Source organism: Xylaria bambusicola (genome assembly GCF_022495145.1).
Source record: "Xylaria bambusicola strain CBS 139988 unplaced genomic scaffold F5B22scaffold_15, whole genome shotgun sequence".
NCBI lineage: Eukaryota > Fungi > Ascomycota > Sordariomycetes > Xylariales > Xylariaceae > Xylaria > Xylaria bambusicola.
Window position 1 is genome coordinate 420,068 of NW_025953568.1, and position 24,749 is coordinate 444,816.

General features: G+C 48.3%; 8 protein-coding genes across 8 annotated transcripts; 5 read left to right on the forward strand and 3 right to left on the reverse strand.

Annotated features, from left to right (window-relative positions):
• The first annotated feature begins 1,188 nt into the window (after positions 1 to 1,188).
• F5B22DRAFT_99821 (GroES-like protein) lies at positions 1,189 to 3,342 on the forward strand. The gene is made up of 7 exons (XM_047980766.1): positions 1,189 to 1,594; positions 1,679 to 1,806; positions 1,887 to 2,046; positions 2,099 to 2,313; positions 2,473 to 2,661; positions 2,813 to 2,877; positions 2,937 to 3,342. The coding sequence occupies exons 1-7, from the start codon at positions 1,320 to 1,322 to the stop codon at positions 3,138 to 3,140; spliced, it is 1,236 nt and encodes a 411-aa protein (XP_047831897.1). The 5' UTR covers positions 1,189 to 1,319; the 3' UTR covers positions 3,141 to 3,342.
• Positions 3,343 to 5,527: 2,185 nt separating this feature from the next.
• On the forward strand, positions 5,528 to 7,617 carry F5B22DRAFT_645498 (L-ascorbate oxidase; the record flags this gene model as incomplete). The annotated part of the gene is made up of 4 exons (XM_047978595.1): positions 5,528 to 5,797; positions 5,855 to 6,873; positions 6,923 to 7,392; positions 7,469 to 7,617. 4 exons carry the CDS (start codon positions 5,528 to 5,530, stop codon positions 7,615 to 7,617), a joined length of 1,908 nt encoding a protein of 635 aa, XP_047831898.1.
• A 2,887-nt stretch (positions 7,618 to 10,504) lies between these two features.
• F5B22DRAFT_654571 (uncharacterized protein) lies at positions 10,505 to 12,088 on the forward strand (the record flags this gene model as incomplete). Its single annotated transcript, XM_047979812.1, has 7 exons — positions 10,505 to 10,577; positions 10,638 to 10,723; positions 10,777 to 10,884; positions 10,945 to 11,026; positions 11,087 to 11,257; positions 11,309 to 11,517; positions 11,568 to 12,088. 7 exons carry the CDS (start codon positions 10,505 to 10,507, stop codon positions 11,859 to 11,861), a joined length of 1,023 nt encoding a protein of 340 aa, XP_047831899.1. The 3' UTR covers positions 11,862 to 12,088.
• Positions 12,089 to 12,101: 13 nt separating this feature from the next.
• F5B22DRAFT_100464 (putative epoxide hydrolase) lies at positions 12,102 to 13,885 on the reverse strand. Its single transcript, XM_047968648.1, has one exon. The coding sequence runs from the start codon at positions 13,398 to 13,400 to the stop codon at positions 12,321 to 12,323; it is 1,080 nt and encodes a 359-aa protein (XP_047831900.1). The 5' UTR covers positions 13,401 to 13,885; the 3' UTR covers positions 12,102 to 12,320.
• A 1,874-nt stretch (positions 13,886 to 15,759) lies between these two features.
• On the forward strand, positions 15,760 to 17,496 carry F5B22DRAFT_602406 (dienelactone hydrolase). The gene is made up of 3 exons (XM_047974670.1): positions 15,760 to 16,352; positions 16,419 to 16,859; positions 16,936 to 17,496. Exons 1-3 carry the CDS (start codon positions 16,115 to 16,117, stop codon positions 17,139 to 17,141), a joined length of 885 nt encoding a protein of 294 aa, XP_047831901.1. The 5' UTR covers positions 15,760 to 16,114; the 3' UTR covers positions 17,142 to 17,496.
• Positions 17,497 to 18,683: 1,187 nt separating this feature from the next.
• F5B22DRAFT_100494 (uncharacterized protein) lies at positions 18,684 to 20,620 on the reverse strand. Its single transcript, XM_047968650.1, has 2 exons — positions 19,962 to 20,620; positions 18,684 to 19,852 (listed from the first exon to the last, which is right to left on the reverse strand). The coding sequence occupies exons 1-2, from the start codon at positions 20,527 to 20,529 to the stop codon at positions 18,768 to 18,770; spliced, it is 1,653 nt and encodes a 550-aa protein (XP_047831902.1). The 5' UTR covers positions 20,530 to 20,620; the 3' UTR covers positions 18,684 to 18,767.
• F5B22DRAFT_100493 (uncharacterized protein) lies at positions 20,621 to 21,777 on the reverse strand. The gene is made up of 3 exons (XM_047968649.1): positions 21,182 to 21,777; positions 20,866 to 21,130; positions 20,621 to 20,780 (listed from the first exon to the last, which is right to left on the reverse strand). Exons 1-3 carry the CDS (start codon positions 21,382 to 21,384, stop codon positions 20,712 to 20,714), a joined length of 537 nt encoding a protein of 178 aa, XP_047831903.1. The 5' UTR covers positions 21,385 to 21,777; the 3' UTR covers positions 20,621 to 20,711.
• On the forward strand, positions 21,601 to 23,496 carry F5B22DRAFT_100517 (putative MFS monocarboxylate transporter). The gene is made up of 5 exons (XM_047968651.1): positions 21,601 to 21,853; positions 21,916 to 22,132; positions 22,196 to 22,990; positions 23,056 to 23,153; positions 23,213 to 23,496. The coding sequence occupies exons 1-5, from the start codon at positions 21,816 to 21,818 to the stop codon at positions 23,364 to 23,366; spliced, it is 1,302 nt and encodes a 433-aa protein (XP_047831904.1). The 5' UTR covers positions 21,601 to 21,815; the 3' UTR covers positions 23,367 to 23,496.
• Positions 23,497 to 24,749: the final 1,253 nt, after the last annotated feature.

Below are 24,749 nucleotides of genomic sequence, written 5' to 3' on the forward strand. Positions count from 1 at the left end.
CGCCGAGCCTGGCCAACACGCCATCCTTCGGGTCATCTTGCCGACCGGATCGAAGACGAGGGGTGCGATGATCTTAGAGCGACAAATCTTGCCGACACGGACAAGTCCGCGATGAACAACCGGAATCTCCCAAGAATCGGTTCATGGTGGTTAAGCTAGAGGGAAGACGCGGTTCGCCATCTTGGACAAAGTTGCACTTTTAGGGTCAATACCACCTCAGCGTCGCCACCGCCGTTCAACGGTGTCGCCCACTCTAGGAGAAAGGGGGAGGGGATGGGCGTTACCGTGCCTACGCCATCCCGAGAAAGGTGATGCCGGATTTCATTGTACCAGCCGGTATGACTATTCGGGAAGCAGCCCGAGAACGACAAGAACTGGAATCACAAACAAAAACTTGACTGGGAATGTCAAGACGTGTTGTGCAATTTGCTTACGCAATCCCTTCGAGATCAAAAATAGTGTACGAAGTATAGTGGATCATCGTTCAGCCCTCCGGAAAACATGCGATGGCTGAACATACTTAGGGGCGTAAGAAGCGAACCAGGTGGCATCGTCTAGCGGCAAAATTGGTAGAGTTACTTTCCAGAATCCTCACCTACAGGTAGGCTAGGTACATCCAATGAACCCTTGATACTTACCGAGCACTGCCCCGTCGTCGGCTCAAATTCTGGTGGTCGACAGCGCGGTTGCAAACTCTGAGTGCACCGGATCTTTTTTTCCTTGAGCATCCGGTGACTACCAGAGCATGATGCCATGTGACGTGAAATCTTTAAAGACAATAGGTACCAAACCGACTCTGGTTTAGCGTTCGTAGAACTCGAATATGTACATACCAATTGAGCCATGAGCTAACCCTCAATTGTGATCAATTCCCATGCTAAGGGAGTGGGAGAAGCAGACAGTTAGCGGGGTGTTGGGTGAAATTCTGGGAATCTCGATTATCAAGCACAGCAGCAGGTGTTCTGGACTATGCTTCAGTGTCCACTTCCCCACAAAGATGTACATGCTTATGCGGCTACAAGTGGTGACAGAGAGGATCGTCGACGGAATCTCCTAATGTGGTAACCCGCAGGTGTTCACGACATCACCACCCTGCGATACCAAGCCTACCAAAGTCGCATACGGACCGGTACTCGTACAGAGGAGGGGATTTCGACGATACTGAAGATAGTATGGGGTATATCAAAAGCTTTGGGAGCCTATATATGAGCTCTCGTCGTCTGGTCCAAGTTTGTTAGGTGTTAACCGCTTTCAATTCGTTTCGAGTGGTACGCAACGTGGTTAATCACAAAAATACCGGGCTATAGACCATCACCATCATGAACGGCACATATACGAACGGTCATGCTAACGGGCATACCAACCAGTATACCAATGGTTATACCAATGGTTATACCAATGGGCATACCAACGGTTATAGTAATGGCCACACAAATGGCGCCGTGAACGTTACGACCAACGGCGACGCCACCACATACAAGAATCCATCTCTCCAAGTCACAGAAGACCACAGGATAAAACTTGTGGATGCACCGATAGAAGAACCAGGCTTCGGAGAGGTCCTCCTACAGATTAAGTGCTCCGGAATTTGCGGGTAGGTGAAATGAGTCTGGTGATATTGGCTTTCGAGCACTCACTACTCTTGAGGAAACAAGTGGAGCTGACAATTCGGCTGTAGATCTGATATGCATCTATGGAAATCGGGGCGCATAGGGTCTCTGGAGGTCAAAGGTGACTGCATCCTGGGTCACGAAGCTGCTGGTGTTGTTCTTAAGTGCGGAGAGGGCGTAACGAGTCTCAACCCTGGTAAGCCAATCAGTGGACCTGTTACTGGTTCATATATATGATCTGCCAATAGATGAGTATTGGTACTGATAATTTCTCAGGCGACAGAGTAGGCATTGAGCCCCAAGAACCGTGCGAGCAATGCTTTCTCTGCAGGGAGGGCCGATATAACCTCTGCGATAATGTGAAATTCTCGGGCATCTGGCCTGACAATGGGACAATTCAACGATACAAACGCCATCCTGCGAAGTGGTTGTATAAGTATAGCAGCCTAGCCAGAGCGTAGTGAAGAAATTGCTGACGATGTCCGCAGAATCCCGGACAATTTGACATATTCAGAGGGAGCCCTGCTTGAGCCTCTGAGTGTAATCTTGCACGGAATCAAAGGCGCGAACGTTCGTCTTGGGCAGCCTTCACTGATTTGTGGCGCGGGTCCCATTGGCCTCGTAGCCCTTGCCGCGGCACGAGCGTCCGGCGCATATCCGTTAATTATCACAGATATAGACGCAGCGCGCTTGAATTTCGCAAGTAGGTGATTTCATGTAAACCTCGACTTACCAATCTAGACTCGAGGATCAGCATCACAGGCCGAGTTATTACGGTCCAGCTGCGAAACGCTTCTGGGCATCCCAATAGTCCTCAGCACGCTTCCTACAGTCTTTGGACGGTTACTAACCGTATATACAGAGGAGTTTGTTCCACAATGTCAAACGTACCAGGTCAACACGAAACTCAGTCCCGAGGAGAATGCAAAACGGATCCGAAAGATGTACGGCAACGATGAATATTCGCAACCGGCTTCAGTCATGGAATGTACGGGGGTCGAAAGCAGCGTGTGCACAGCGGCGTTCGCTGTTCGGAGAGGGGGCACTCTCAGTACGTCATATTAACCCCAGGAGTCGTCTGGAGTTGAGTGCATCGTCTCGTCAAAATTTTCGCCGCTTTAAGACAATTGAAGCTACCGTGGAGCCGACCCGAGACATGTTTCTCTTCTCTTGACTGAACATTAGCGGCTGACGTCTTGCAGTGGTTATCGGCGTCGGTCGACCCGTCATGAACAATATTCCATTCATGCATCTATCTCTGGCCGAGGCGAGTATCCGCTTGATTGTCTTGGAATAAATATCAGACGCTAACATCATATTGGACAGATCGATCTCAAGTTCATCAATAGATACCGAGACACATGGCCGGCGGCTATCAATTGTCTCAGCGGCGAGGTGCTTAACCTAAACAAGTTGGTGACGCACAAGTTTCCGCTGGAGAATGCAATTGAGGCCTTTGAGCTTTGTGCCGACGCTAGCAGCCTTAGCATTAAAGTCCATATTGTAGACGAAGTGGATGCCCTCCTCTAGAAAGCAGAGCAAGACGATGAGAAAGTAATGTAATAGATTTCGGGAGGTCGACTGAATAGGATAGTATGTAATGATAGCAATCTAAAATTTAATGTAGCCAGCTAAGACTCATGGATACCTATCATGATCTAGACTGCGGATTCGTCGCCGCCTACGAATGTAGGTGTAGCAGCCGCTTGCTTGCATGCGACTGTAGTTCATGGTGTGAAACGCCACAGACCGGAGATCAATACGATGGCGTCGGTGTACCAGTTTTTGGTCAGCTGCTCGCGTGCTGTGCAGTACAGACACGCACGCACGGCAGCAATGCATATATCCGAAGATTGGAAGCACATGTTTAGGGATGCAGCATTCAATTTATATGGGGGAGCTAGCTCGTGTACGGCCATCGCAGTCTTTGTGTGATGACACTGCTCGACGAGCGAGATGAAGATGGCCTTGGGGTAACACGGCAAGGATTCTTTCGGCTGCTACTGGGCCATAGCTGCCGGCACGTCTTGGGGATCGCCATGCTTTATACGCGTCGAGTGGCGTCGAGTGGCGGCGAATCGGCACCGAGGGACGCCGAGACGGGGGTCCTAACAGCCGCTTGTAGACGCGAGGATAGGGACACGCATGCCGTCAAAGACAGCGGACGGGACGTGGCACGCGACTTGGTGGATTGGCGACAACCATGTCAGTGGATCATCTCCCAGCAAACCGTGTACCGGGTCAAGAGATGGACTACTTCGTAGATGGACTGGCCCTTTGCTTACTAGACACCAACACTGCAGCACCAGTGCCCTGCCGAGCCTGCTTCAGCAGAAAGCCGAGATAGCAACCGGTCTTGGGCGTCACACAAGTGCCGGAAATACCCAAGGGACGAGACGAGGTGTCCATGGCTCTGGGATGGACCTTGACAGAGAGTAAATGAGTTGCGTGATTTATGAGTACCTAGGTACATATGTAATCAAGTCGCTGCGTGGCTTGACGCTGTGGCTTCACCAGGGTGGCGCGCAGCAAGCCTCGGATGTGCTAACATGAACGAACATCTTCATCTCAAAGTGCCTCCCTACCCACCTTACATAGTAGGCATGTATGCATCGGCGCTGTAAGGAGACGTCAAAAATACAGTTGGCCGCTGCTCAGTTAAGCCATTTCTTCCTCTCCAAGTGAATTGGCGAGCTTCTGTCCCTTGCTTGCACCTCTCTGTCTGCAGCTGGCCATGCATCTATCTTGTGCAGGAGACAAGAACCAGACAGCTGAAAAGGCTGCCTACTTCGATGACACTGTTGCCGGTTAGAGCTACATCAGTTGTGCGTCACAGGGCCTTTTCTGCGCTGCGCTGTTGGTACCTACGCCGTTTCACAGGAACTACCTGCTTTGTCTGTCTCTTGCTGCCACTGAGGTATCTCTCTCGCCGTCCAGTTCTAGTAGCAGTGGTTCTACCTCGCTCATACGCCTGGCGTTTTTCCTGGGTCTGCCGGTCGATACTATTCGGCTGCTTAGAAATATCGAGCCTCCGACTCACCGACACCGGCATGTGACCCGCCCTCTAAGCTTGAGCTCAATGCTTGGTCTTTCTGTCCTTTCTGGGCTACGGCCGAAAAGATGGGTGGCATCTGCTCGGCTGAGGGCATCTCACCTGAGTAACGATAGAGGTTGCTCGTTCTAGGCGCTCACTGTTTGTCTCTTAAGCGATATCGTACCACATACCGGTGCGACTATTTCCATGCGTTCTTGCAGCTAGGTGCCACTAGATGTCTCGAGAGAATTGTCTCAGTAAGATCGTGTTATCGCATGCTAAGTTTGTTCTGCTTTGCAACACTGCCTTGCCGCATTGCTGCAATGCTCTATCGGCATGTTGCTTTACGGCCATTACCATCTCTAGTAGCCAAGTCGCACTGCTCAAACTTTTCATTACTCATCGATGTCCTTCGTCGGTCTTTCGGCAGCAAGCGACAAGCCCGCGTAGGTTGTACATGATAAACAAGTAATCAGTTATTCTCTGCTCCGGCTGTATGCCTTATGCACAAGACTTACCAGAAGACGCACGGTAAATGCTATCAAAGCACCTCCTGGGGCAATACTTGACAGGGCTGAGAGGTTGGTCTTACCTATATTGGTCCACACCCGTGGATCTGGTGGATGCCATCAGCTATGTCCACCGTAGATAGAGGTCAGACCCTTGCATGCATGTATGTATACTACATGCGTATGAAGGACCGGTGCTTGTCGAGAATTTTTGCCGACGTCGCGAGGTTTTATTTTGGGCAAAGGGCTGCGTTAAATCCTTACTTCTGTGTGGACCGAGCATAAGCTATATAACGAAGAGTCCTTCGTATCAAGATAACTGCAAAAGTCGCATGGCTAGTCTCAACATTAACATTCCCAGCATGTTTCTCACGATGCCTTGGCCTTCACGTTTGTTGTTGTTAGCGTTGTTTCATGTCAGGCTCTTGCAAACATGTCTCGCAGCCAGTGTCTCTGTCCATGACGATCTGTGGCAACCGGATTATGCTATCTACGTGACCTGGGAAGATATAACGGTAAATTGCGAACATAGGCGGTCGGTTGTGTTCAATGGCACGTATCCTGGGCCGACACTCTACTTGAAAGAAGGCCAAACCACCTGGATCAGGGCTTACAATCACCTTCCTGATGTCAACCTGACCATCGTAAGTATGCTCAAGTCACAACGGCGAGTTATTGGCCTGACAAGTTTTGATCTTTAGCATTGGCATGGGCTCACTATGCGGACGGCGCCATTTTCTGATGGAGCGCCTCAAGTATCACAGTGGCCCATCGCTCCGGGAGAATTTTTCGACTACGAAATACATCCAGAAATAGGAGATGCCGGTACCTATTTCTATCATTCACATGTCGGCTTTCAAGCTATGACGGCTCATGGCGTGCTTTTTGTCGAAGACGCAGATATCCCACCATATCAATGGGATGGTGACGTACCAGCGGTCCTTGGAGATTTCTACCACAAGAGTGACAAGGAAATCGAAACCGACCTGCTATCGACCCCCTTCATATGGCCAGGAGAACCGGACTCCCTAGTCTTCAACGACCGATCGGGCACCCACTCCTTCGATGATGCCCCCGACGACTCGTGCAAACCGTACGTTATCACAGTAGATCCTGGGAAAACCTACCGATTTCGGTTCATTGGTGGTGCCACAATATCGTTTATACAGGCCGGAATCGAAGGGCACACCAACCTAACTATCATAAGCGTGGACGGATACTATACGAAGCCAACGCAAGTCGATCACATTCAACTTGGCGGGGGGCAGCGCTTTGATGCCCTCATCACTATGAAATCAGAAGACGAACTTGCCGCGGAAGGGAGAAGCCAGTACTGGATTCGGTACGAGACTCGTGGGCGATCACCTGGTCTTCAGGGGTACGCTCTTCTACAATATAATACTACTTCATCGTCAAAGATGAGACGCGACTCCGGTCATTCCAAAATATCTGAACGAGGGCATCACAAGTTCACTAAGCACCGGGGGGTTAGTCATCGGCAGCCGAAGCCACCCGGAAAGAATCCCAACCACTCTCCTGTTTCTCTACCTCCTGATGGCACACTGACCAATTGGCTGGAGTACACATTGGAAGCGCTTAACCCTCGGACACCATTTCCCCGGTTATCTGAAGTGACTCGAACTATATACATAACGGTAAAAGAAAAAGTCGTCAACGGCACATATCAGGGAGGCTCCGTCAACGGCTCGGTAATCTGGGTGTAAGTGCTGTGTTAACCGCTTGATCTATGGGCTAGGCTAACTATCTAGAAACAATGATCTAACTTGGACCGAGCAAGAAGCGGCGAGCTTGCATTACAAGCCATACCTCATAGATGCATACGTAACTGGGAAAACGCCCAATTACGATGTTGCCGTAAAACACCGAGGCTGGGACCCGGTCATGAAGGCTTTCCCGGCCAAAATCGGAGAGGTACTGGATATCGTATGGCTTAGTAACTCCGGTCCCTCGGGCATATTCGAATATCACCCGATGCATGCTCACGGAGAGCATTATTGGGACCTAGGATCTGGGAACGGGACATATGATGCTGTCGCTAATGAAAAGCATTTTGTGAGTTATACGCCTGCCAGGCGCGACACGACGATGCTTTACCGTTATGCCGAGAAGGGCAGGAATCAGGTAACAGCTGGATGGCGAGCGTGGCGAATCAGGGTTACCAATGACAATGTCGGTGCTTGGCTAATGCACTGTCATATCCTCCATCACATGTTAATGGGTAAGTTTTAAACTCCTCGACCCTGTTCAAATACGCTGTATCATGGCTAGACTAACACATATCCCGCATCTATTAGGTATGCAAACCGCGTGGGTATTCGGTGATGCTGCGTCCATTCTACGAGAGATTCCAGAGCCATATATCGCTGGCTACTTAGACTACGGCGGAAGCGCGTACGGAAACGAGTCGTACGATCCCTTGGTACTTGAGTACTACAACGGATGAATTAACTTTCAGCGTACATGCATAACCCATGATTGATGAGATATTAGACTTTTTCTTCCAGTGGAGATATAGGGCTGGTCCTGGCAGCGGACTTTGTGCGCGTTTTCCCCCGATAGATCGTATATGCACGGATTTCAACTTCGCAATGACATACAGGTCAGGATCTTGGGGTCGCTTAGAAATTACGCCGTGAGACCTCGGAATTATCAGCTTTCCTATTTTGGCAGCCGACGAACGTTGGCCAGAGAACCCCCCCTCGACGAGGTCATCACCTCTAACCAAAGAATTATCTTCTCATGTCTAGATAGCAGTGGCTAGAGTAACCAATGGTCTAACAATTCCTGACTTTCCTGTCCCTTTAATCCTCTTGGCAGCCATGGGTGGCGATAGTTCAGTAGGTGCTTAGCGACAGGATCATTCCGAAGAGTGGTAACAATGAGCATTTCATCGGGTTTCATATTGTTCCAAAAGAAGCCAGGGGACTTAGCATGAGTCAATCAGATAAGATGTTTGATAAGAATAAAATGTAACTCTACAAATCGTTTGATATATTTATTCGACATTCTACTCGTGTGGCGCTAATAGGACCTAGGCATCATGCCTGTTCTCAACTCTGTGAACGCGATAACCAATGAAATCTAAGAGTACTGTAGCTTGCTTTTGGAGAATTTCATCCGACAAACTTCGAATATGACGGACTTCAAACATCATTTCAGTTGATCTCAGTAACAAAGCAACAGGATATGCATTGTCTGAGATCATAAACTGAAAGTCTTGTGCAAAATTAATAATTATTATGAGATGAGGATATCGTCATGCTATGCATTCACGAACTGCAAGACAGCTGTAGATAATCATACTCAATCCTGGCATAGGTATTTCACAAGATGTTACTACGTACCCGACCCTAACCGCCATCGCTCCACTAGTATTGCAAACGGAGATTGCATCCAGTATCCATCATGACCGGGGGAAGATAGGCTCCGGGTATAAGTTCGTCCACGATACAGCAAACCTAGTGAATAAATGTTAATATGACAGATGAAATACGTAGATCTAGGACCCAAACTTTCCGTGACGTCTAACTACCAATTCAATTCTTACCCTGAAGGGCTAAGATGTTAGGTGACATGAATAACAAATGTGCTGGGGATTTAGCGAACAACTGGTGATAGACTGGTATATATTGAGTTGGACCCAACGCTCGAGTTAACGTGGCTATGGCCACTGCTAGTATATTTCGCACGCGGTCTCCCATCATCTCAATATGGCATTCACAGTGAAAGCCATAGCGTACTGAATGATATCAATCAAGGATTTAATTCTGAGGGTGGACCCTTACATCCAAGGTGAACTTCCACCCCCCTCTATCTTCACCCTGTTCTTTACTGTCAGTCTTCTCTTCTAATAAATTTGTTCAACATATAAACCGGGCTGTTCCCTCCCTCAGCAGCATGCACCTATATTCACCATGATTCTAAGCATCATCTCGTGTAGTATACCTCGTCATCTCTGTTTTTCCAAGCGTCCCCGGGCAATGTATTGGGACACTTGCATCTGTAATGGTGGGTGAGTGGAGGTACGCATTGATGTCTTTTCTCTGACTCCGTCCCACCGGGTAAATTCTGATTCGACGAGCGACACGGTTTACCGAACCCGTACCCTAGCTCCCGTCGTCGCAATGCATCTCGGTCTCTAAGCGGGACCATTTAAGGCATTGCCGATCTGAAGACGGCACGTGAGCCGTAGTTAACTCAGTAGTGTGAATAGTGGTGCTCAGGGTCCTCGAGGTAGGGAAGGATTTCAATTAATGGGCTGTGTTTTCCGCCCAGTAAGCACCACGATCTTATCCTTTTCCTTCTCCATGACCGGGACGATGCCCAGAATTCCTGCTGTATGGCATATTGAGATTTGGGTATTTGGCTGATTGATATATATTACTGTCCAACACTCCATATATGAGGGGTATTATTATCCGCAAGAGTACGCAACATCCCGTTCCCCACTTGTATACATTTATTTACATCCTATAGAAGCAGATGTTATAGCCTGGGGGCGAGAACCCAGCGATGAAATGGGCTTTATTCTTATTTCAAAGAACTTGTCCAACCACTGTGGGAGTACCATGTGGACTGGTTCCCTTCAAGGGGTAGAAATCAAAGAATCTTGTGTTCGTATTCGGTCATTGGAACAGACGTGCTGGCCATATCTATTGTTATGTATCGGAAACTGAGCGACTTTTGCTAGAATTGCATCCTGTACGCCAAGAATCGGCCAGGTGTGGTGTTCATACGCTTTGACCTGGATACCGAGATGTTACATCGATGGCGGCTCGGTATGATGCACGCCTTAATATTAGGAACACTAATCGCCCTCATCAGTTTCAATCTTGGTTGATCTGTTCGTCCTGGGAACTGGTAGATCACATAATCATTGGTTGAAGTGAGGTAGTTCTACCAATTGAACACATCTTAAGGGACTGGATTGGTCCACCTGACACCATTCTGGTAATGTTCGGACGTCCACAACAGCCGCGATTCGTTGAATCTCATTCCAGAGACCTCTTCTAGCCGTGTTCTGGGTATGAACTTGCATGTGAGAACAGACTTCTACGACGTAGGCTCCCGTCTCGTAGGCGGTCTATGGCCGCGAACGGATTCTATGGCTTCATTGGGGTAGCTACGATGCAGAATCCTCTCACACTTTACCCGTGTGAGATACTTTATGTGATCTTTCCCCGGTGTAGTTTTCGTATATACTAAAACGCCATTCAAATCGCAAAACTCTGATCCGATCCTCGTCCGCGGTCTGTCCATGTTAACATCCAATTCACTGGATCCCATCATCGACACAACTTTGAGTGATTTGGCAACATTTATGTGATGGAATGGCGGGATCAATCTATAACCCGGAGGTGGTGGCTTTAATAGCATTGTCTACCATCTTGACATCAATATCTTGTAAGAACATGCTATAACGATATCTTCAATGTCTCCTCCTCACTAAGATGTGCCAAACAGTTATTATCGTAGTTTCACGATGTGTCATACGTTTCTTCATGATATTTAAGCCGGGAATGGATGACTGCATGATAATTGGTGCCCTAGTAAGTCTTTTTGACGAAAAAGAAAGTGATCGGGCTGTTGAAACAGTCATTAGATCTTCACTATCGCCTACGAAGTGGCAATATACGTAATAAAGATTCATGGCGGAGTGGGGATGCCAATAACAACGCTGTCATTCACCGAGATGGCAACATTTCTGAAGGTATATTTCGAAACTACGATTGAGATATGTGCTTGAGCGCCGTGACTAAAAGTCATCAAGGCTACCTTCGCGATTGAGTTGATTTACTACACGATCGTTTTCTGCATCAAAACGTCAATCATATTCATGTACCAGCGCTTTGGTAATAACACCTCTTCCCTGTGAAATTCGTGTCACGAAAATTCTAAACCTTTGAAATTAGCCATATGGGATACGTTCAAAAAGCTCTGTCTCGGAACCAATATCCTACTCTTTACGTTCTACGTTGTATGCATTGGAGCAACGCTCGGCCAATGCACTCCCCTCGAGAAAGCTTGGGACGTCACAAGGGCGCTACCAGGGACGTGTATTAACACGACGGCATTCTTCTACTGTAGGTATCACAGAATTCCTTAGTGTTGGATAGGCCTCTTACGGCAATTAGTCACGTCTGGTTTCAATATCCTTACCGACGCCTGGATCTTGTTACTTCCGATCCCTACCCTACGGTCCTTGAAGATTTCACGGCGTAGCCGTTATGTGCTGTACGGAATTTTTGGCATCGGCAGCTTGGCCACCGCAATGTCATGTGTGAGGCTGTACTCTATACACATATACACGCTTGCAAAGGACCCCTTTAAGGATGGCGTATTAGTATGTTCCCTACCCCCCCGTCTTCAACGACACATGTACTGATGTTATAGGTAAACCTATGGTCTATGGTGGAAGTAAACATTGCGATAGTATGCGCTAGCATTCCCGCTCTAAAGCCTCTGGTGTCGCCCAGAAAACTCCTTAACGAGCGACGTCAACGCCGAGGGTATAGCTCTCACATCACTGAGCCACTTTCCTATCGACCTTCAAAGATCAGTGGATTCAGCTCTATGTCCCACTCGCGTATCACCAAGGCAGAAAGCACAAACCGGGTTAGCTCACCCGTATCTCTCCCACCCGAGGATGAGACATCTGGTATTTCACTTCCTCTACAGACACTATGAATGAGATTATACGTTATTTCAAACAGATTACCTGGCATTTACATTTTATTAATAAATATGAGAGGAATAAGAAAATAGCACGACTAGCTTGACTACTCCTTACGAAAAAAAAAAAAAAACTTTATGGATCCCAATAAGGTAGTCAAATTCATTGACGAGCAAGGCGCTGGTGGCAGCTGCTAAAGGGTTTGTAAAGCAGCACGACTTTACTTTGGTTTTCAATGTTACATCTTGTCTATAGTTGGTATAACTGAAGGCGTTTCAGCTTTCGCTCTGCTCGTTCAAGAACCTAATTGGTTTGGTATTTTGTTAGGCGATGACGGGATTGACGTACGTGATTACTTATACATGACTAAAATGGAAGAAAGGAAGTTTACTGATAGGGAACTGCATCACCTCAGAGTTGAACTAGGTCGTCTATTTCATATGGCAGTATACTTCAGGCTTCAACAAGCAGACTCAAATGCGAGCCTTCTTCTTGGTGTACCCCGAGTCCCAGAAGCCTGGCCACTCGCTGGGAAGTTCTTCTAAGATGAATCTAAATATAGCCGCATTCACCTCTCCGGGCTGCTCGAAGTGGGGGAAATGACCCGTCGCCATAGTGACCTCAGTCAGGTTGCTACAAACCTGTCTCATCGGCTCTGCAAGGCGCGACGTCTTCGTGTCACATACGAGGTCTCGGGTAGCGTGAACAAACAGCACAGGCTGCGTGAGTTTACCACCGCTCGCAGCTTTCCCATTGTACTCAGCGTTTCGCTTGTGGTGCATGTAATATCCTGAGCCCGGCCAAAATCCCGTTTTTTGCATATCCGCAACGAATGATTCATAAACGTCCGGAGGGAGAATTGGCGGCCCCGCTGCCTCGACTGGCGGAGGTTTCGGCAAGCCCATCCAACCGCCATCCTTTCGTGCTGTTGCTGATACCGAGGAAAAGCGACTCTTTGGCTCAGAAGATCGTTGTACAAGAATTTTGCAGAAACCAGCAGTGTCTTGTTCGAACCACTGGACAGCCTGCTCGAAGTTCTCTTCGTAGTGTTTCATGTAATCCCACTGCCCGAATTCGTACTTGTCTGCGGGATATATCTCCCGGTTGATAAGCGGGAAGAATCCGTCCCAGCCCAATTCTATCGTGTGGAAGGGAACACAGAAGTTAACAAGAGCTTTCACAATCTCCGGATGCTGAGTCGCGACCGACGAGGTCACACCCGCACCCCAGTCGTGGCCAACCCAGACAGCAGCGTCTCGGCCTGTGTCTCCAAGGAGGGCCACCATGCCCTCGACAATAGCTTCTTGACAGTAGTCGTCAACAATACGGCGAGCTGTCGACTTGCCGTAACCGGGCATATCGGGGGCAATAGCGCGGAAGCCGATGCCTGCGAAGGCTTCCAGTTGATACTTCCAAGTGATCCCGGTTCCCGGCCAGCCGTGGATGAAGAGGATCAACGGGCCAGTAGTAGGACCAGCGGCTAGGTAGTGAATTTTCTTGTCGCCGCCGGCGTAGACGACATCATGAGTCGTGATGTTTACGGTGTCAACCATGGTGAAGGATTCTGGGATTCTGGACTCATGTGATCATATGATAACGATTGGTAGCACCTTCAGAACTCTTATACTTATAGTCAAGTCTATATCAATCACCCAGTACATGAATGCTTACATACATAGCATCCGGACGTTTCGGGAAGTGCCGAAGCCAGTGCCCAGCCGCCACGCTAAGAAAGGGAAGTTGGATTTGTCATCAACATGCCAACGAGAACTTCTCGGCGATCTGGATATTCATACGTCTTATATGTAAATCAAAGATCGTCATCAGTATACTATTCACATATTCCCCCCCCAACCCAATAGGTAGCAGTCCTCCCATACCTACACACCGCTACCGCTTCCAACAAGCCAGATTCTAAGTGATCGGACCGTACAGAGGGGTCGGAGATGTACACGATGGTTTCGGGGCCCCGCAGGCCTAAGCTCCCCGATTGCTAGTTCTAATACTAAAATAGTCATATGTCATTTCATCCAGAGGCTACTACTAAAGTACCTTTTAAAAAAAGGCGGTTTCTGTTATAATGGGTAAGTCGAAATAATCGGGTGTCTAGTCGTGCATCTCTAATTGTATTACCTATGTGTTTAGTAATTCCTTTTCCTCGGCCTTCTTGTTACAGTACAACCCTGTTATTATGTGCGTGTGCTGATGAATTGGAGCAATCTTGGTCTAGCTTATCTAGGACACATTTCCTAGCCTAATTACCCCTTATTTTAACGTTAGTTGCGTGGGCCAATTTGCCGGCAAACCCGGTGATGAACTTGCGATTTGTTTGACGTCAGAACCAGTAATAGACTAAAAGAAGCTAGCGATAGGGTCCTGGGCAAAAGCTTCCTCCAAGGTAGTCTTGGGGTTTTGGTGTATGTCAAGGCTAAGCTCCTCCTGATCCAGGGCTCGTCCATCGATGGCTTGTAAGTAGATCTGGAAGTCCTTGACTTTCAATAGGTTAGTCAGCAATGTAATAGGCAATGAAAAGACTTATGGCGATAGCTTCATGCCTCTGATGCGTTAGTTCATACACATGCGCTAACCACTTTGCCATATTGCAAAAATGTGGAAAATGAGGTTATACATACTTCCCTTCATGAATAAGCCAATGAGACCCAGGCAGCTAGGGCTAGTAGATCAATTGTATAATTACAGCGTCTAGTCAAGCCACCAAGGCCAAGAAGGAATTAGTTGGTTAAGGACTCTTGCAGCCCTTGTTGATCATTATATTCTGAATAGCTTCAATTCCAAGCCCAGTCGCCTGCCCTTTCTTATAGATTACAAGTTACAACATAAATTTTAGAATGTATAACCCGACTTTAACCGATCGTTCTTGAAGGTGGCGCTGGTTCATTTCCATATAACTCTACCATCGTGAGAGATTTCTTTGATTAACCCACCTAAAGGTAGTCAAACAGTCTTCTGTTCATGCATCTTTTATTTAGTTAATTATATGTTATCTAGCCGAGTATCACTACAAACTAGAAGCAATGGGTACAAGACCTAATTAAATTCAGAGCATTGTATGTTAGTCTATCTCTGGAGAATTAGCTAAGGGCATATAGTTGTCGGTATTTTCCTGTAGCGTCATACTGAATTTAGCCAGTCTGTTATTCACACGGCCACCTTTATAGACTAATATATTTGTTAAATATCTTCCCCCTCTGGTTGTTACTTTCTTCGGTAGGTCTAGGTAGGCTAGTTCAAAGTCCAAGCTGCTGACCATAACCACGCCAATAGAGGCCGGCTTATGGTAGACCGTGGACTATAATTACTTCTATACCTGGCGCTGCTCCCATCGAGGAATTTGTTTAGGTTGTCAGATCTTGTGTTGCTTTTCTCAAGGGGCTTCCTAATCTAGTCGAACTTATCGCTAACCTTGATACCATCAGGCGTATTGCTCACGATGTCCTGCCTGTTTATGAGTCTTTTGAGCCTCTAGTTGGCATGTTCTGTATCGAGTCTTATGTAATTCTGTGATAGATGTTCTCACGCATCATTGGGAGATACTTGGCTGGGAGGCAGTAGTACTCGCCCTGGACGTGAAAATTGCTGTTCGGGATAGTCGTGCACCAAGTGGCGTGTTTATAGGCCGTCGTATCCGAGTTATCCGTAGCATTCATACGAGGGTATCGCTGATAGTTGTTCGCAAATTGGGACCTGATACCGCTGCCGGAGCGCACAGTCTTTGGGTTGACGTCGAAAGCTTACTCAGACACAAATTTATAGAATACTGATGCAGTGAAATAGATCTAACATGACCTGCACGGTCTACTCGACCAGACTCTTCATTACCTACCTATCTCCGACCCTTCCGCAGTCAGCTTTTCAGTATTTGTATGATATTTTACTAAGCGTCCTGCTCGGCATATGTCGCCATTGTATTAATAATGTATGCTCATGACTTATGAAGCAACAATGCAGGTTTTAAGTAAAGTTAAGCTTTCAAAGTTATCCCTAAAGCAATTTGTTTTGCTCCAATAGCCCGCATTCGCCAAGTATTAGCCGCTTCACCCAGATATCCAAACCCATGAACCGCGATCGCCAACTTCCTAATACGGCAATGATATGGAGGAGATAGCGAACAAGATGGGCTTGGCCGCCTATCTGGGCATCTCGTCCCTTGGCAGGCGTCTGTGACCCTGTGTATTCTTGTTGAATTATAGGGTCTATTGCGTGGCCATTGGGGTTCATGTGGAGGTGCTGAATGCAATGAATTCAAATGATATGTAAGGTATATAACCGGGCATTCCGGCCGCCTCTGGCTCTACGCGGAAAAGCTACTACGATCTCAATTGTCATCCAATTCGCCGAAATGTTGGGCTCCAAGTTTCTTCCCGCTCTTTGGAGCATCGGGTTATCTCTCTGTGCGACCGCCAGCGCTACCTGCCCCGTGGCCGATCTCAGTATCATTGCTCATACAGGTGAATCGGTAGGAACGGAAGTGGTACACAATAATGGTAAGGGAAATTCGTCCCAAGCGACAAAGGACAGAATAAAAGTAGTAGTACTGACTCCAAGTTCAGTCACATTATACACCACAGGCAATCCATCCGACAAGGCCGTACTCTACCTGACCGATATATTCGGCATTCAATTGCTTGAGAACCGGCTGCTTGCGGATAGTTTCGGCCGCGCGGGCTACTTCGTCGTCGCTCCCGACCTATTCAATGGCACGCCTGCCACTCTCGATCTGGTCGATATGACGCCAATCCAACGGGAGGTCTTCCTCGCGGCAGCTACGCCTGAGGACACCGATGCTTTGATTGCGACAGGCCTTGACTATCTGCAAAATGTCAAGAAAATCTCTAGAATTGCTACTACGGGATACTGCTTCGGAGGTCGCTTTGCTTTCCGATGGTTGGCCGAGGGCACTGGTGTCAGTGTCGGATTCGCTGCGCACCCTAGCAATCTTCAGAATGAAGAGATTGTCGCCATCACAAACCCCGTGGCTATCGCCCATGCTGGTACGTTCTAATTGAAAAGAGAAGGAACCAAATTGCGTCTTTGAAATACGTGTCCTTCTAACTGTGCTTCTTCTAGACAATGATTCGGCAAACCCAGCGGCCCGACAGGCTGAAATCAATGCCTTGCTCTTGAAGAACACCACACAGCCATACACAGTATCCTTGTACGGTGGCAATTCCCATGGCTTCGGTGTTCGTGCCAACGTCTCGGACCCTCGACAGAAATTTGGAAAGGAACAGGCCTTCTTCCAAGCCGTCAGATTCTTCGATACCTGGGTATAAGCTAGAGCTGGATTATTCCAAATCGGTTCACATGCTGCTATAGAGACCCTGCGTAGTTGTTAGATAAGCTAGCGATGTGCTTCAATTGAACGATTGCGTAAAAATGACTGAACGCAAGGAATGCTTCCTCCTCAATTCCATTAATAACTTGTAAAAAGATCCGTGCCATATTGTCCCATTTCGCTCTATAATCACGCTGAGTATGGCAAGTGTTACTTGATGTCACCCATGATGTTAGGCCGGGTGCTCGGTCCGACGTTTTATACATAGGGCGAACCGCATCAAACCCGAAATACTGATAGGTAAACCTGCCTATCCCCTCGCTCGCTAAAATCAAAGCCGGATGAGATACTGTACACACGCGTTGGTAATCTGCCGAGCAGTTGTGGAACGCGGAGTCTGGGGGAGGGGCTAAGCATCCGGCCCACCCGTAGAGGATCTGCCAAGAATGTTGATTCTCCCACGTTTTGAAATCTGTGGTTCACGAACTGTCTTGCAAATGAGTCTCATACGGGTTAAGGTCGTGATTCTCACTATAAAGCCATACTAGGTACACTTTGGGAACCTATCTTAATCTATCTAGAATACTGCTCCTGCGCTGGCCTAAAAATGTAGTGCAGTCTTACGCCATGTAGTAATGGTAGGTATTCGATATTTCGAGCTAATAGTTCGCTTGCATGATTTCCTGTAGTAAAGCATAAGCTTGTCGCGTTCTACAGTAATGACAAGCAATATGAACATCACTCATGACTTGGAAATAAGTGAAAGGGTCAGATCATGTGAGCTAGCTTTTTGCCGTATCTGTCTAGTCAAGTAGGTAGCATCAAAAAGAGCTAACACCTAACTCACTCAGCCTGCTACATCTCATTACGCAGACGAGGCAGACACCTAGGTACGTACATATTACTGCTCCCGCGCTAGGCTAATAATGCAGTGAAAAAGATGGAGTATAAGAGAGATGAAATGAAAAGCCAATCACATTTCGCAGCGAATATAAGAATGTAACGAAAAAGATGGAGTATAAGAGAGGTGGGATGAAAAGCCAATCACATTGTACAACGAATGCACGCAATACCGCGAAAATGCAATTCTTAGGTACCTTAGCTATCTGTCTGCCGGTACTAGCATCGATGAAAGATGATAAGCTTGCTTACATCTCATACGCGCCTACATACTACTCCTTCTGAGCTGGGCTAAAGGTGCAGTGAAAACTCAAGATGCTTGTATATATACAGCTATGCGGAATATTAATATACAGGTTAGTAGAATGTAAGTGTGATTAAATATATGCACCATTGAATGTTCCTGCATACGCCAGTTTATTAGCTGGATGCGCTTCCTCCAATAAAGGCGCTCGACGTTAAGCATACCTAGTGACCAGGGAAGCCGCAACAACAGTGAAACAGCTCTGGTGTATCGATTCTGTAATATAAAGGGGGGATTGACTTCAGAGAAATAGGTCCGCCGCTAGTTTCGTTGCAGTCGGTTTGCTATCAATCGTGAGAAAGTTCATATCCCTCATACATCATCGTTCGCAACGGTACAAGACCGGACTGTTGAGGCTGGCGATTCCTCGGGATCTAGAGCATTGAAATGGCTGAGTTCGAATAAAATACCGTATAAAGACTACGTTGGACCGCAGTAATAGTCAAGTCCCGCGAAGAGCTGATCGTATTCTTCCATTTCGGGAATATTTGTGAAGAACCCATTCCACATGGTGAAGTCGTCGGTAGCATTTACCATGTCGCTGAATGATTGCGCCCGGTCTCTCGCTGCATACGCAGATATCGCGTCATCGCTGCTTCCAGCAAAATTCTTCGGGTTAAGACCGGTGTTAGTAGAAGACGCGACGATGTGGTCTATGTCCTTTATGCTGTACTGTTTCAATACCCCAACCTTCAGCCACGCGTTAGCACATGGGCACCTAATATGAAGAGGGCTTCGCAAAGGGGTTAATGTGATGCAGGGGGTTCGTACCAGATTGCGAACCAAGTTCGCGGCAAAGACCGATTTCTCCCCAGCCTTCGCGAGGATACGGCATGCGTCGGTGATCTCACTATGTAGTTTCGCGGCCTCGCTACAGCGGTCTGCATCGCCTTTCGTGCGGCTCCATATCAACCCTGCATTGAGCGCGAGGATGACACACGCCGTAAACATGCCGCTGATGACGAGGCCAGCTCGGTACGCAAGGGGATGTCCGAAGTCGTGTCCAGGATCGACAGCCGGAGTCGGCTCCTCTAGCATCTTAGAGGACATCGAGAGAACGGTACGCGCCGAGGCAAGACACTGGCGGCGAGACGCTTCGTGCAGCGGATTGTCGGTATCATGTAGTAGAAACGGCCGGTGTAATCTGGCTCTTCGGAAGTTGAAGCATATGAGGATGAGATCCCGCTGCTGGATGAGGTGGGACGGTGCGCCAGGGGGAATCGGGGCACCTCTTTGGAGGGGCAGTGGCATTTCCGCCAACGCCTTCTCGAAAAGACGGTCTAAGGAGGATACTGTGTCGAAGTCCGTTATATCGACGCCCAGGAACCCGGGGCTTCGGGAGTCAGCCATCTCTCTGCATATCTCGCTCAGACGGATCCGTTGAAGGAAGTACGCCATGCGTGTCAAAACATGCGGCGGATACGTGAAAGTTTCGTCTTGGCCTAGGTCGCTGTCATTTATGTTTCTTGGGCGTTTCACTACGAAGTGGCGCGGCTGCACAGAGTCTTTAAGGGGCGAGGTTAGCTCTCGATTTCGTGGTCAAACACGGCGTATGGACGATTAAGAGGAACACCGCTTGCAAATTATGTCGCTTGGAATCAATAAGATACTCACAAGTGCCATCCAGTGGTCCACCTACAAGACTCAATAGCCAATCTGTCGAGGCTAGATGCCACCAGAGTCTCCGTTTGATTTCTTTCGTCAGCATATCGTCGGACTTGTCTGTCGCAACTGGACTGTCAATAAGGTGTAAAGACATGTCGCGCGCTACAGCCACGGTGCAGCTATGCAGATATCTATAGCGAACCGAGCAACCTTCGACGTTAGAAACGACATAGGTTATGATAGTTCTTGCTTGACATCTTTCTAGGCTTCCTGGAGTAGAGAATTGAGTATCGTCGAGTATGGTTAGAGCATTCTCCCTCCACGCTGTAGACGCCTGATCCGCCTCCTCAATAGAACCAAACATGCTATGCCTACTATGTGAAGAAAACGATGCGCAGGTAGAGGCAATGCTCAGTATCAAGGCGGCGACCGTCGGATCGCCCTCTTGGCCATTCTCAAGCTGTGCATAGAAATTAGCTATTGAAGAACGTGTAGATGGCTCGTATAGTATGGGAAGGAGATGATAAGGATTATCGCAGAAGTCCCAGAGGAGTAGTAGGGCTTCCTCTTGGGTCATTATCAGTATTGGTTTGCTTGATGCTTCGGTCCCTGAAGCATGCCTCCCCGCAAGTCGCTTGTAGTGAAAGCTCCAGTCAGCATCTGATGTTTCCTAGACAGTGACTTCGAAGAATAACTTGTTAAAAAGCAAGAGTACAAACTACTGATCAATCTGCCCATACTCATAAAGGGGAGAAAACGCTAAAAACTGACCTGATGACAAGAGGCCGGCGCAACATGGAATTGTGTATGGTGTTCCTGAGGCGTTATCTGCCCATTGTTAACCTCGACCTTTCCACACTGCCTTCACATAGCAAAGTGTAATTACTGCCATTGGGCACGAAGATTCACTCACATTATGGTCATATTTCGTATGTGTTGAGTCAAGATATTTTGCTGCCTTATGACGCTCGGTATCATGATGTGACAATGGGGAGGGTGAAGTGACATCTGTGAGCTGTGCTGAAGCAACAGGACTGGGCTGTAGATCATTCTTCGTGCCAGTGCTTGACCCGTGACTATGGACTGCGCCGGGTGTAGGCCTAGAATCTCCAAAAACAGTTCTCTCTAATGTAGCCAACCGCGAGAGTATCGAGGCATCGGCGGCTGTGTCAACGACGCTGGAGTTTGGTTAGACCACAAGCCCAATGTAAATGGCACGGGATGCTCACTTATGTAGTGGCACAGCAGGAGGCTTCGCATCTGGTTGCCCCGAACAAATAAGACCCCGGATAACACACGACGCACATGGCGTACCTCGATCGCATTTTATCTTTTTAGCACGGCAGTTGAGACAGGAAGTCTGAGGCTGTCGTCTGGCAACTGAGTGAACTAGCTCCAGCGCATCTGCGCTCCCTGACTGTTTGCGCTTCATTCTGGTTCTGAACAGTACATCGTCGTATTATCATGCACTAGAAACCCCACAATCAATGCAATACCAACTCCGAGATTCCGCCAGCGTCACTGGTTATGAGATGTAGACAACTGGTATGATATCAAGGGGATGACTGTTCCGTGGATGATCCGAGGACTTGTTCTCCACTTACTTAGCATCCAACCAATGAAACTCATGGATACGGGGACGGATTATCCGCGGACAGTACACGGACTATCCGGTAAACATGCCATGCTCCCCTGTCAATACGATGAATCTTGGGCAACGGGCACAATATAAAGACATCGTAAGAGAATGTCTTGTAGTTATGAGGCTCTCAATCCCCACCAAGAAGGTATTCGTGTTGCTTGATTGGCACTTTTGACATCAAACACTAGTAACCTCCAGGTACCGCTGAACACGCATTCGCAATGGGTCCCCCTATAGAGCCTCCTCCGAACTACAACAGGTACCTAGGCCGCTCCATGAAGTACACAAAATGTGGTGGTATAGCTGATGTGATCTCTCTAGCTTCCGCTCGTGGCTCGCAGTCGGCGGTTCATTCCTAGGGTTGTACTGTACAGTGGGCTATTTCAATGCCTTTGGAGTGTACCAAGAATATTACAGTAGTGGTCTGCTGAAGGCTTACTCGGACTCGGACATATCTTGGATAGGTTCTGCTGCCATTTTCTTCCTCTATATCGGATCGCCTATAGCTGGCATCCTAGTTGACAAAATAGGTCCAACGGTGAGCATTATCACTTGAAGACCGCCCCCTTTCAAAGCCATGAAAGTTAATGCCAGTTTGCAGTGGTTGTTGATCATTGGGAGCATTGGACAACTAGTCGCCGTATTCCTCTCGTCACTCTGCAGCCAGTATTACCAGCTTTTTCTCTCTCAAGCCGTGCTTTTGGGAGCAAGTGCGTCCCTCACCTTGACGCCCCTTACAGCCGTTATCGCTCGGCGCATGCCTCATCGGCGTGGACTCGCATTAGGCATTGCTATCGGTGGCTCTTCTATCGGAGGCATCATCTGGCCAATTATGCTCCAGCAGCTTCTCTACGTGCGGGGTGTAAGCTTTGGTTGGACCCAACGAGCTGTCGGCTTCACAATGTTACCCTTGCTCCTAGTATCTTGCGTGACTGTGGTTGATGTCGATAAACAGCCCAGCAAGCCAACTCCATCGGTGTCCGATGCATCTGAGGCAAGTGTTGTAGACGGAAATGACGAGGCACCAGTGGAAGAGAAGCAGGAAACAAGCACAAGCCCTTCGATATTCAGCATTTTCAAAAACCTCACCTTCGTCCTACTGTGTCTGGCATTAGCTATCACGTACCTCGGACTCTTCACACCGTTCTTCTACATCTCTTCATACGCCGTCTCCAAGGGAGAATCGTCTTCGACGGCCTTCTATCTTATCTCGGCTATCAATGCCGCCTCGTTCTTCGGAAGAATCATCCCAGGTCACCTTGCCGATCATTACGGCTATTTTAACGTACTCACGCTGTCGTTGCTGTCTTCGGGTATTATCGCATTCACCTGGACGGCGGCCTATAATCTACCAGGGATGATCATCTGGTCTATCGCATATGGTTTCACGTCGGGAGTATGTCCACGCGACGCCAATGCGCATTTTCGAAATTTGAGAAGACTTGACTAATCCATGAGTAGGCAGTTATCAGTCTTCAAGGGGCCTGTGCTGGCAAGCTAGCGAAGCCTGGGCAGCAAGGGACAGCATTCGGGCTGTTATTTGGCACCATTTCTGTGACGTGAGTACCGATTATCTCTTTGGCGAAGCCGGCTCGAATCAGCTAACCAGTGACAACAGAGCCTTAGTTGGGACACCCATCAGTGGACAGATCCTGTCGCGTGGGGGATATCTGGAGCTCGGGATCTGGGCAGGAGTCACGCTTTTAACGGGGGCTGTGATCCTGATGGCGGCGAGAGTAAGAATGGATCGCAAGATTCTCGCAGTGTGTTGATCAGAATAGAAGGCCAACGATAATGAAGTAATAATTTGAGTCATCGAGGTAATGACTATCGGCCAGTATTTTGTTCCTGCGGCCACCAAGCCAGTATCTGGGAGGTAGCCAAATGGGTAGTGCGGGGACGCAATGCTGAAGGCCACAGAGATGGCATGAAATAATAGACACCCAATTAGACACATCAATACCTAGATAGATAGATAGATAGAAGATTGGCAGGTCAGTTGAATGGATACTCGACTCCTTTACCAACTACCTATCTGTGTCGCATGGACCGCAAGAAGTGGTGTACCGTAAAATCCCAGGTGGAAAACGGGTACAACACTGCCCAGTGCTTGTTAGCCAAGGAAGAGCAGCCAAGCCGGCTGAATGCGTTCTGAAGATGTGGTACATAGTAATTATTACCATAGACCACCAGTCGTTTTATTGACAACTGGCTGAAAAAGGATCGGCCGGTGGTCGCGTCATTGGTCCATTGGTCGAGCAACCAGCGCCGAGGCAGAGGAAGAAGGAGATGGAGATGTGACGCACTCATTGTTGGTTCTTGCTGTTCCATCTCATTATTCAGGGGGCCCCCAACCCCCGCCAAGATGCCCCTGTAATAGCTGTAATAATAGCGGTAATACTACCTAGGTAGCTGTAATGCCTGAAAGGAGCAGCCAAGCGACTGCTAAATGGACGGGCCTGCTAGGCACCAACCAGAGGGGTGCTAGGCAGCTGCTGCTTGGCGCTGTAGCGGCGTTTAGCGGGTGCTTAGTGGGGACCCGGATACGTGGCTTGGCCTCGCGGACAGGCCTCAGTCCAGGTCTGGCGGCCTTAGGTAAGCCATCGTCCCAGCAACGATACCCAGCCACATCTTTTTATTTACTTACGCACACATCTTGGGTCCATCTCCGTCGTCCCCTTGGGCTAATGCGCTGGTATTACTGACGCACCTCGACGGGTCTCTCTACCTTCGAATGCTTACGTTTCCCGATTGTGCTTTTCCTCCTGTCACTCTCCTAAACTCTCGATACTCTCCATCGTCGTCGTTGTCGCAGTCACTCGCTACACATCACGGACGACCGTACTACCAGCAAACTTCCTTGTTCTTATAGAAGGGCCACAAGCGAACGAAGATCTAGATCCTGTTGGCAATCCAATCTCTTCACCAAGACAGCGTCTATTCTTCATTCCAACCAGCTTCTCCAATCTTGTCCGACTGGAAATAAGCTGCTGAACTTCTCACTAAGTTGCAACACCGTCATCTGCATACCTACATACCTCCCTCTCCAGCCTTATCATCATCAATACCAACAACACCACACGTCATCACCCTCATCTGCTGTGTGTGCATTATTGACCTGACAGAAGTCCCCGTCCGCGAAAGAGAAACATAAA

What these genes read in the sequence shown, in the direction of transcription:
- F5B22DRAFT_100494 (XM_047968650.1), bottom strand. Translation starts at nt 20,529, where the DNA reads ATGACCCAAGAGGAAGCCCTACTACTCCTCTGGGACTTCTGCGATAAT. An exon ending in TGGACCACTGGATGGCACTT is followed by an intron (nt 19,853 to 19,961) that starts GTGAGTATCTTA and finishes CGCCCCTTAAAG; the next exon opens with ACTCTGTGCAGCCGCGCCAC.
- F5B22DRAFT_100464 (XM_047968648.1), bottom strand. Translation starts at nt 13,400, where the DNA reads ATGGTTGACACCGTAAACATCACGACTCATGATGTCGTCTACGCCGGC.
- F5B22DRAFT_99821 (XM_047980766.1), top strand. Translation starts at nt 1,320, where the DNA reads ATGAACGGCACATATACGAACGGTCATGCTAACGGGCATACCAACCAG. An exon ending in AAGTGCTCCGGAATTTGCGG is followed by an intron (nt 1,595 to 1,678) that starts GTAGGTGAAATG and finishes ATTCGGCTGTAG; the next exon opens with ATCTGATATGCATCTATGGA. An exon ending in CGTAACGAGTCTCAACCCTG is followed by an intron (nt 1,807 to 1,886) that starts GTAAGCCAATCA and finishes ATAATTTCTCAG; the next exon opens with GCGACAGAGTAGGCATTGAG.
- F5B22DRAFT_100517 (XM_047968651.1), top strand. Translation starts at nt 21,816, where the DNA reads ATGGGTCCCCCTATAGAGCCTCCTCCGAACTACAACAG. An exon ending in CATATGGTTTCACGTCGGGA is followed by an intron (nt 22,991 to 23,055) that starts GTATGTCCACGC and finishes ATCCATGAGTAG; the next exon opens with GCAGTTATCAGTCTTCAAGG. An exon ending in TTTGGCACCATTTCTGTGAC is followed by an intron (nt 23,154 to 23,212) that starts GTGAGTACCGAT and finishes CAGTGACAACAG; the next exon opens with AGCCTTAGTTGGGACACCCA.
- F5B22DRAFT_100493 (XM_047968649.1), bottom strand. Translation starts at nt 21,384, where the DNA reads ATGAAGCGCAAACAGTCAGGGAGCGCAGATGCGCTGGAGCTAGTTCAC. An exon ending in CCTGCTGTGCCACTACATAA is followed by an intron (nt 21,131 to 21,181) that starts GTGAGCATCCCG and finishes ACCAAACTCCAG; the next exon opens with CGTCGTTGACACAGCCGCCG. An exon ending in ATACGAAATATGACCATAAT is followed by an intron (nt 20,781 to 20,865) that starts GTGAGTGAATCT and finishes AACAATGGGCAG; the next exon opens with ATAACGCCTCAGGAACACCA.
- F5B22DRAFT_602406 (XM_047974670.1), top strand. Translation starts at nt 16,115, where the DNA reads ATGATATGTAAGGTATATAACCGGGCATTCCGGCCGCCTCTGGCTCTA. An exon ending in GGAAGTGGTACACAATAATG is followed by an intron (nt 16,353 to 16,418) that starts GTAAGGGAAATT and finishes CTCCAAGTTCAG; the next exon opens with TCACATTATACACCACAGGC. An exon ending in CGTGGCTATCGCCCATGCTG is followed by an intron (nt 16,860 to 16,935) that starts GTACGTTCTAAT and finishes TGCTTCTTCTAG; the next exon opens with ACAATGATTCGGCAAACCCA.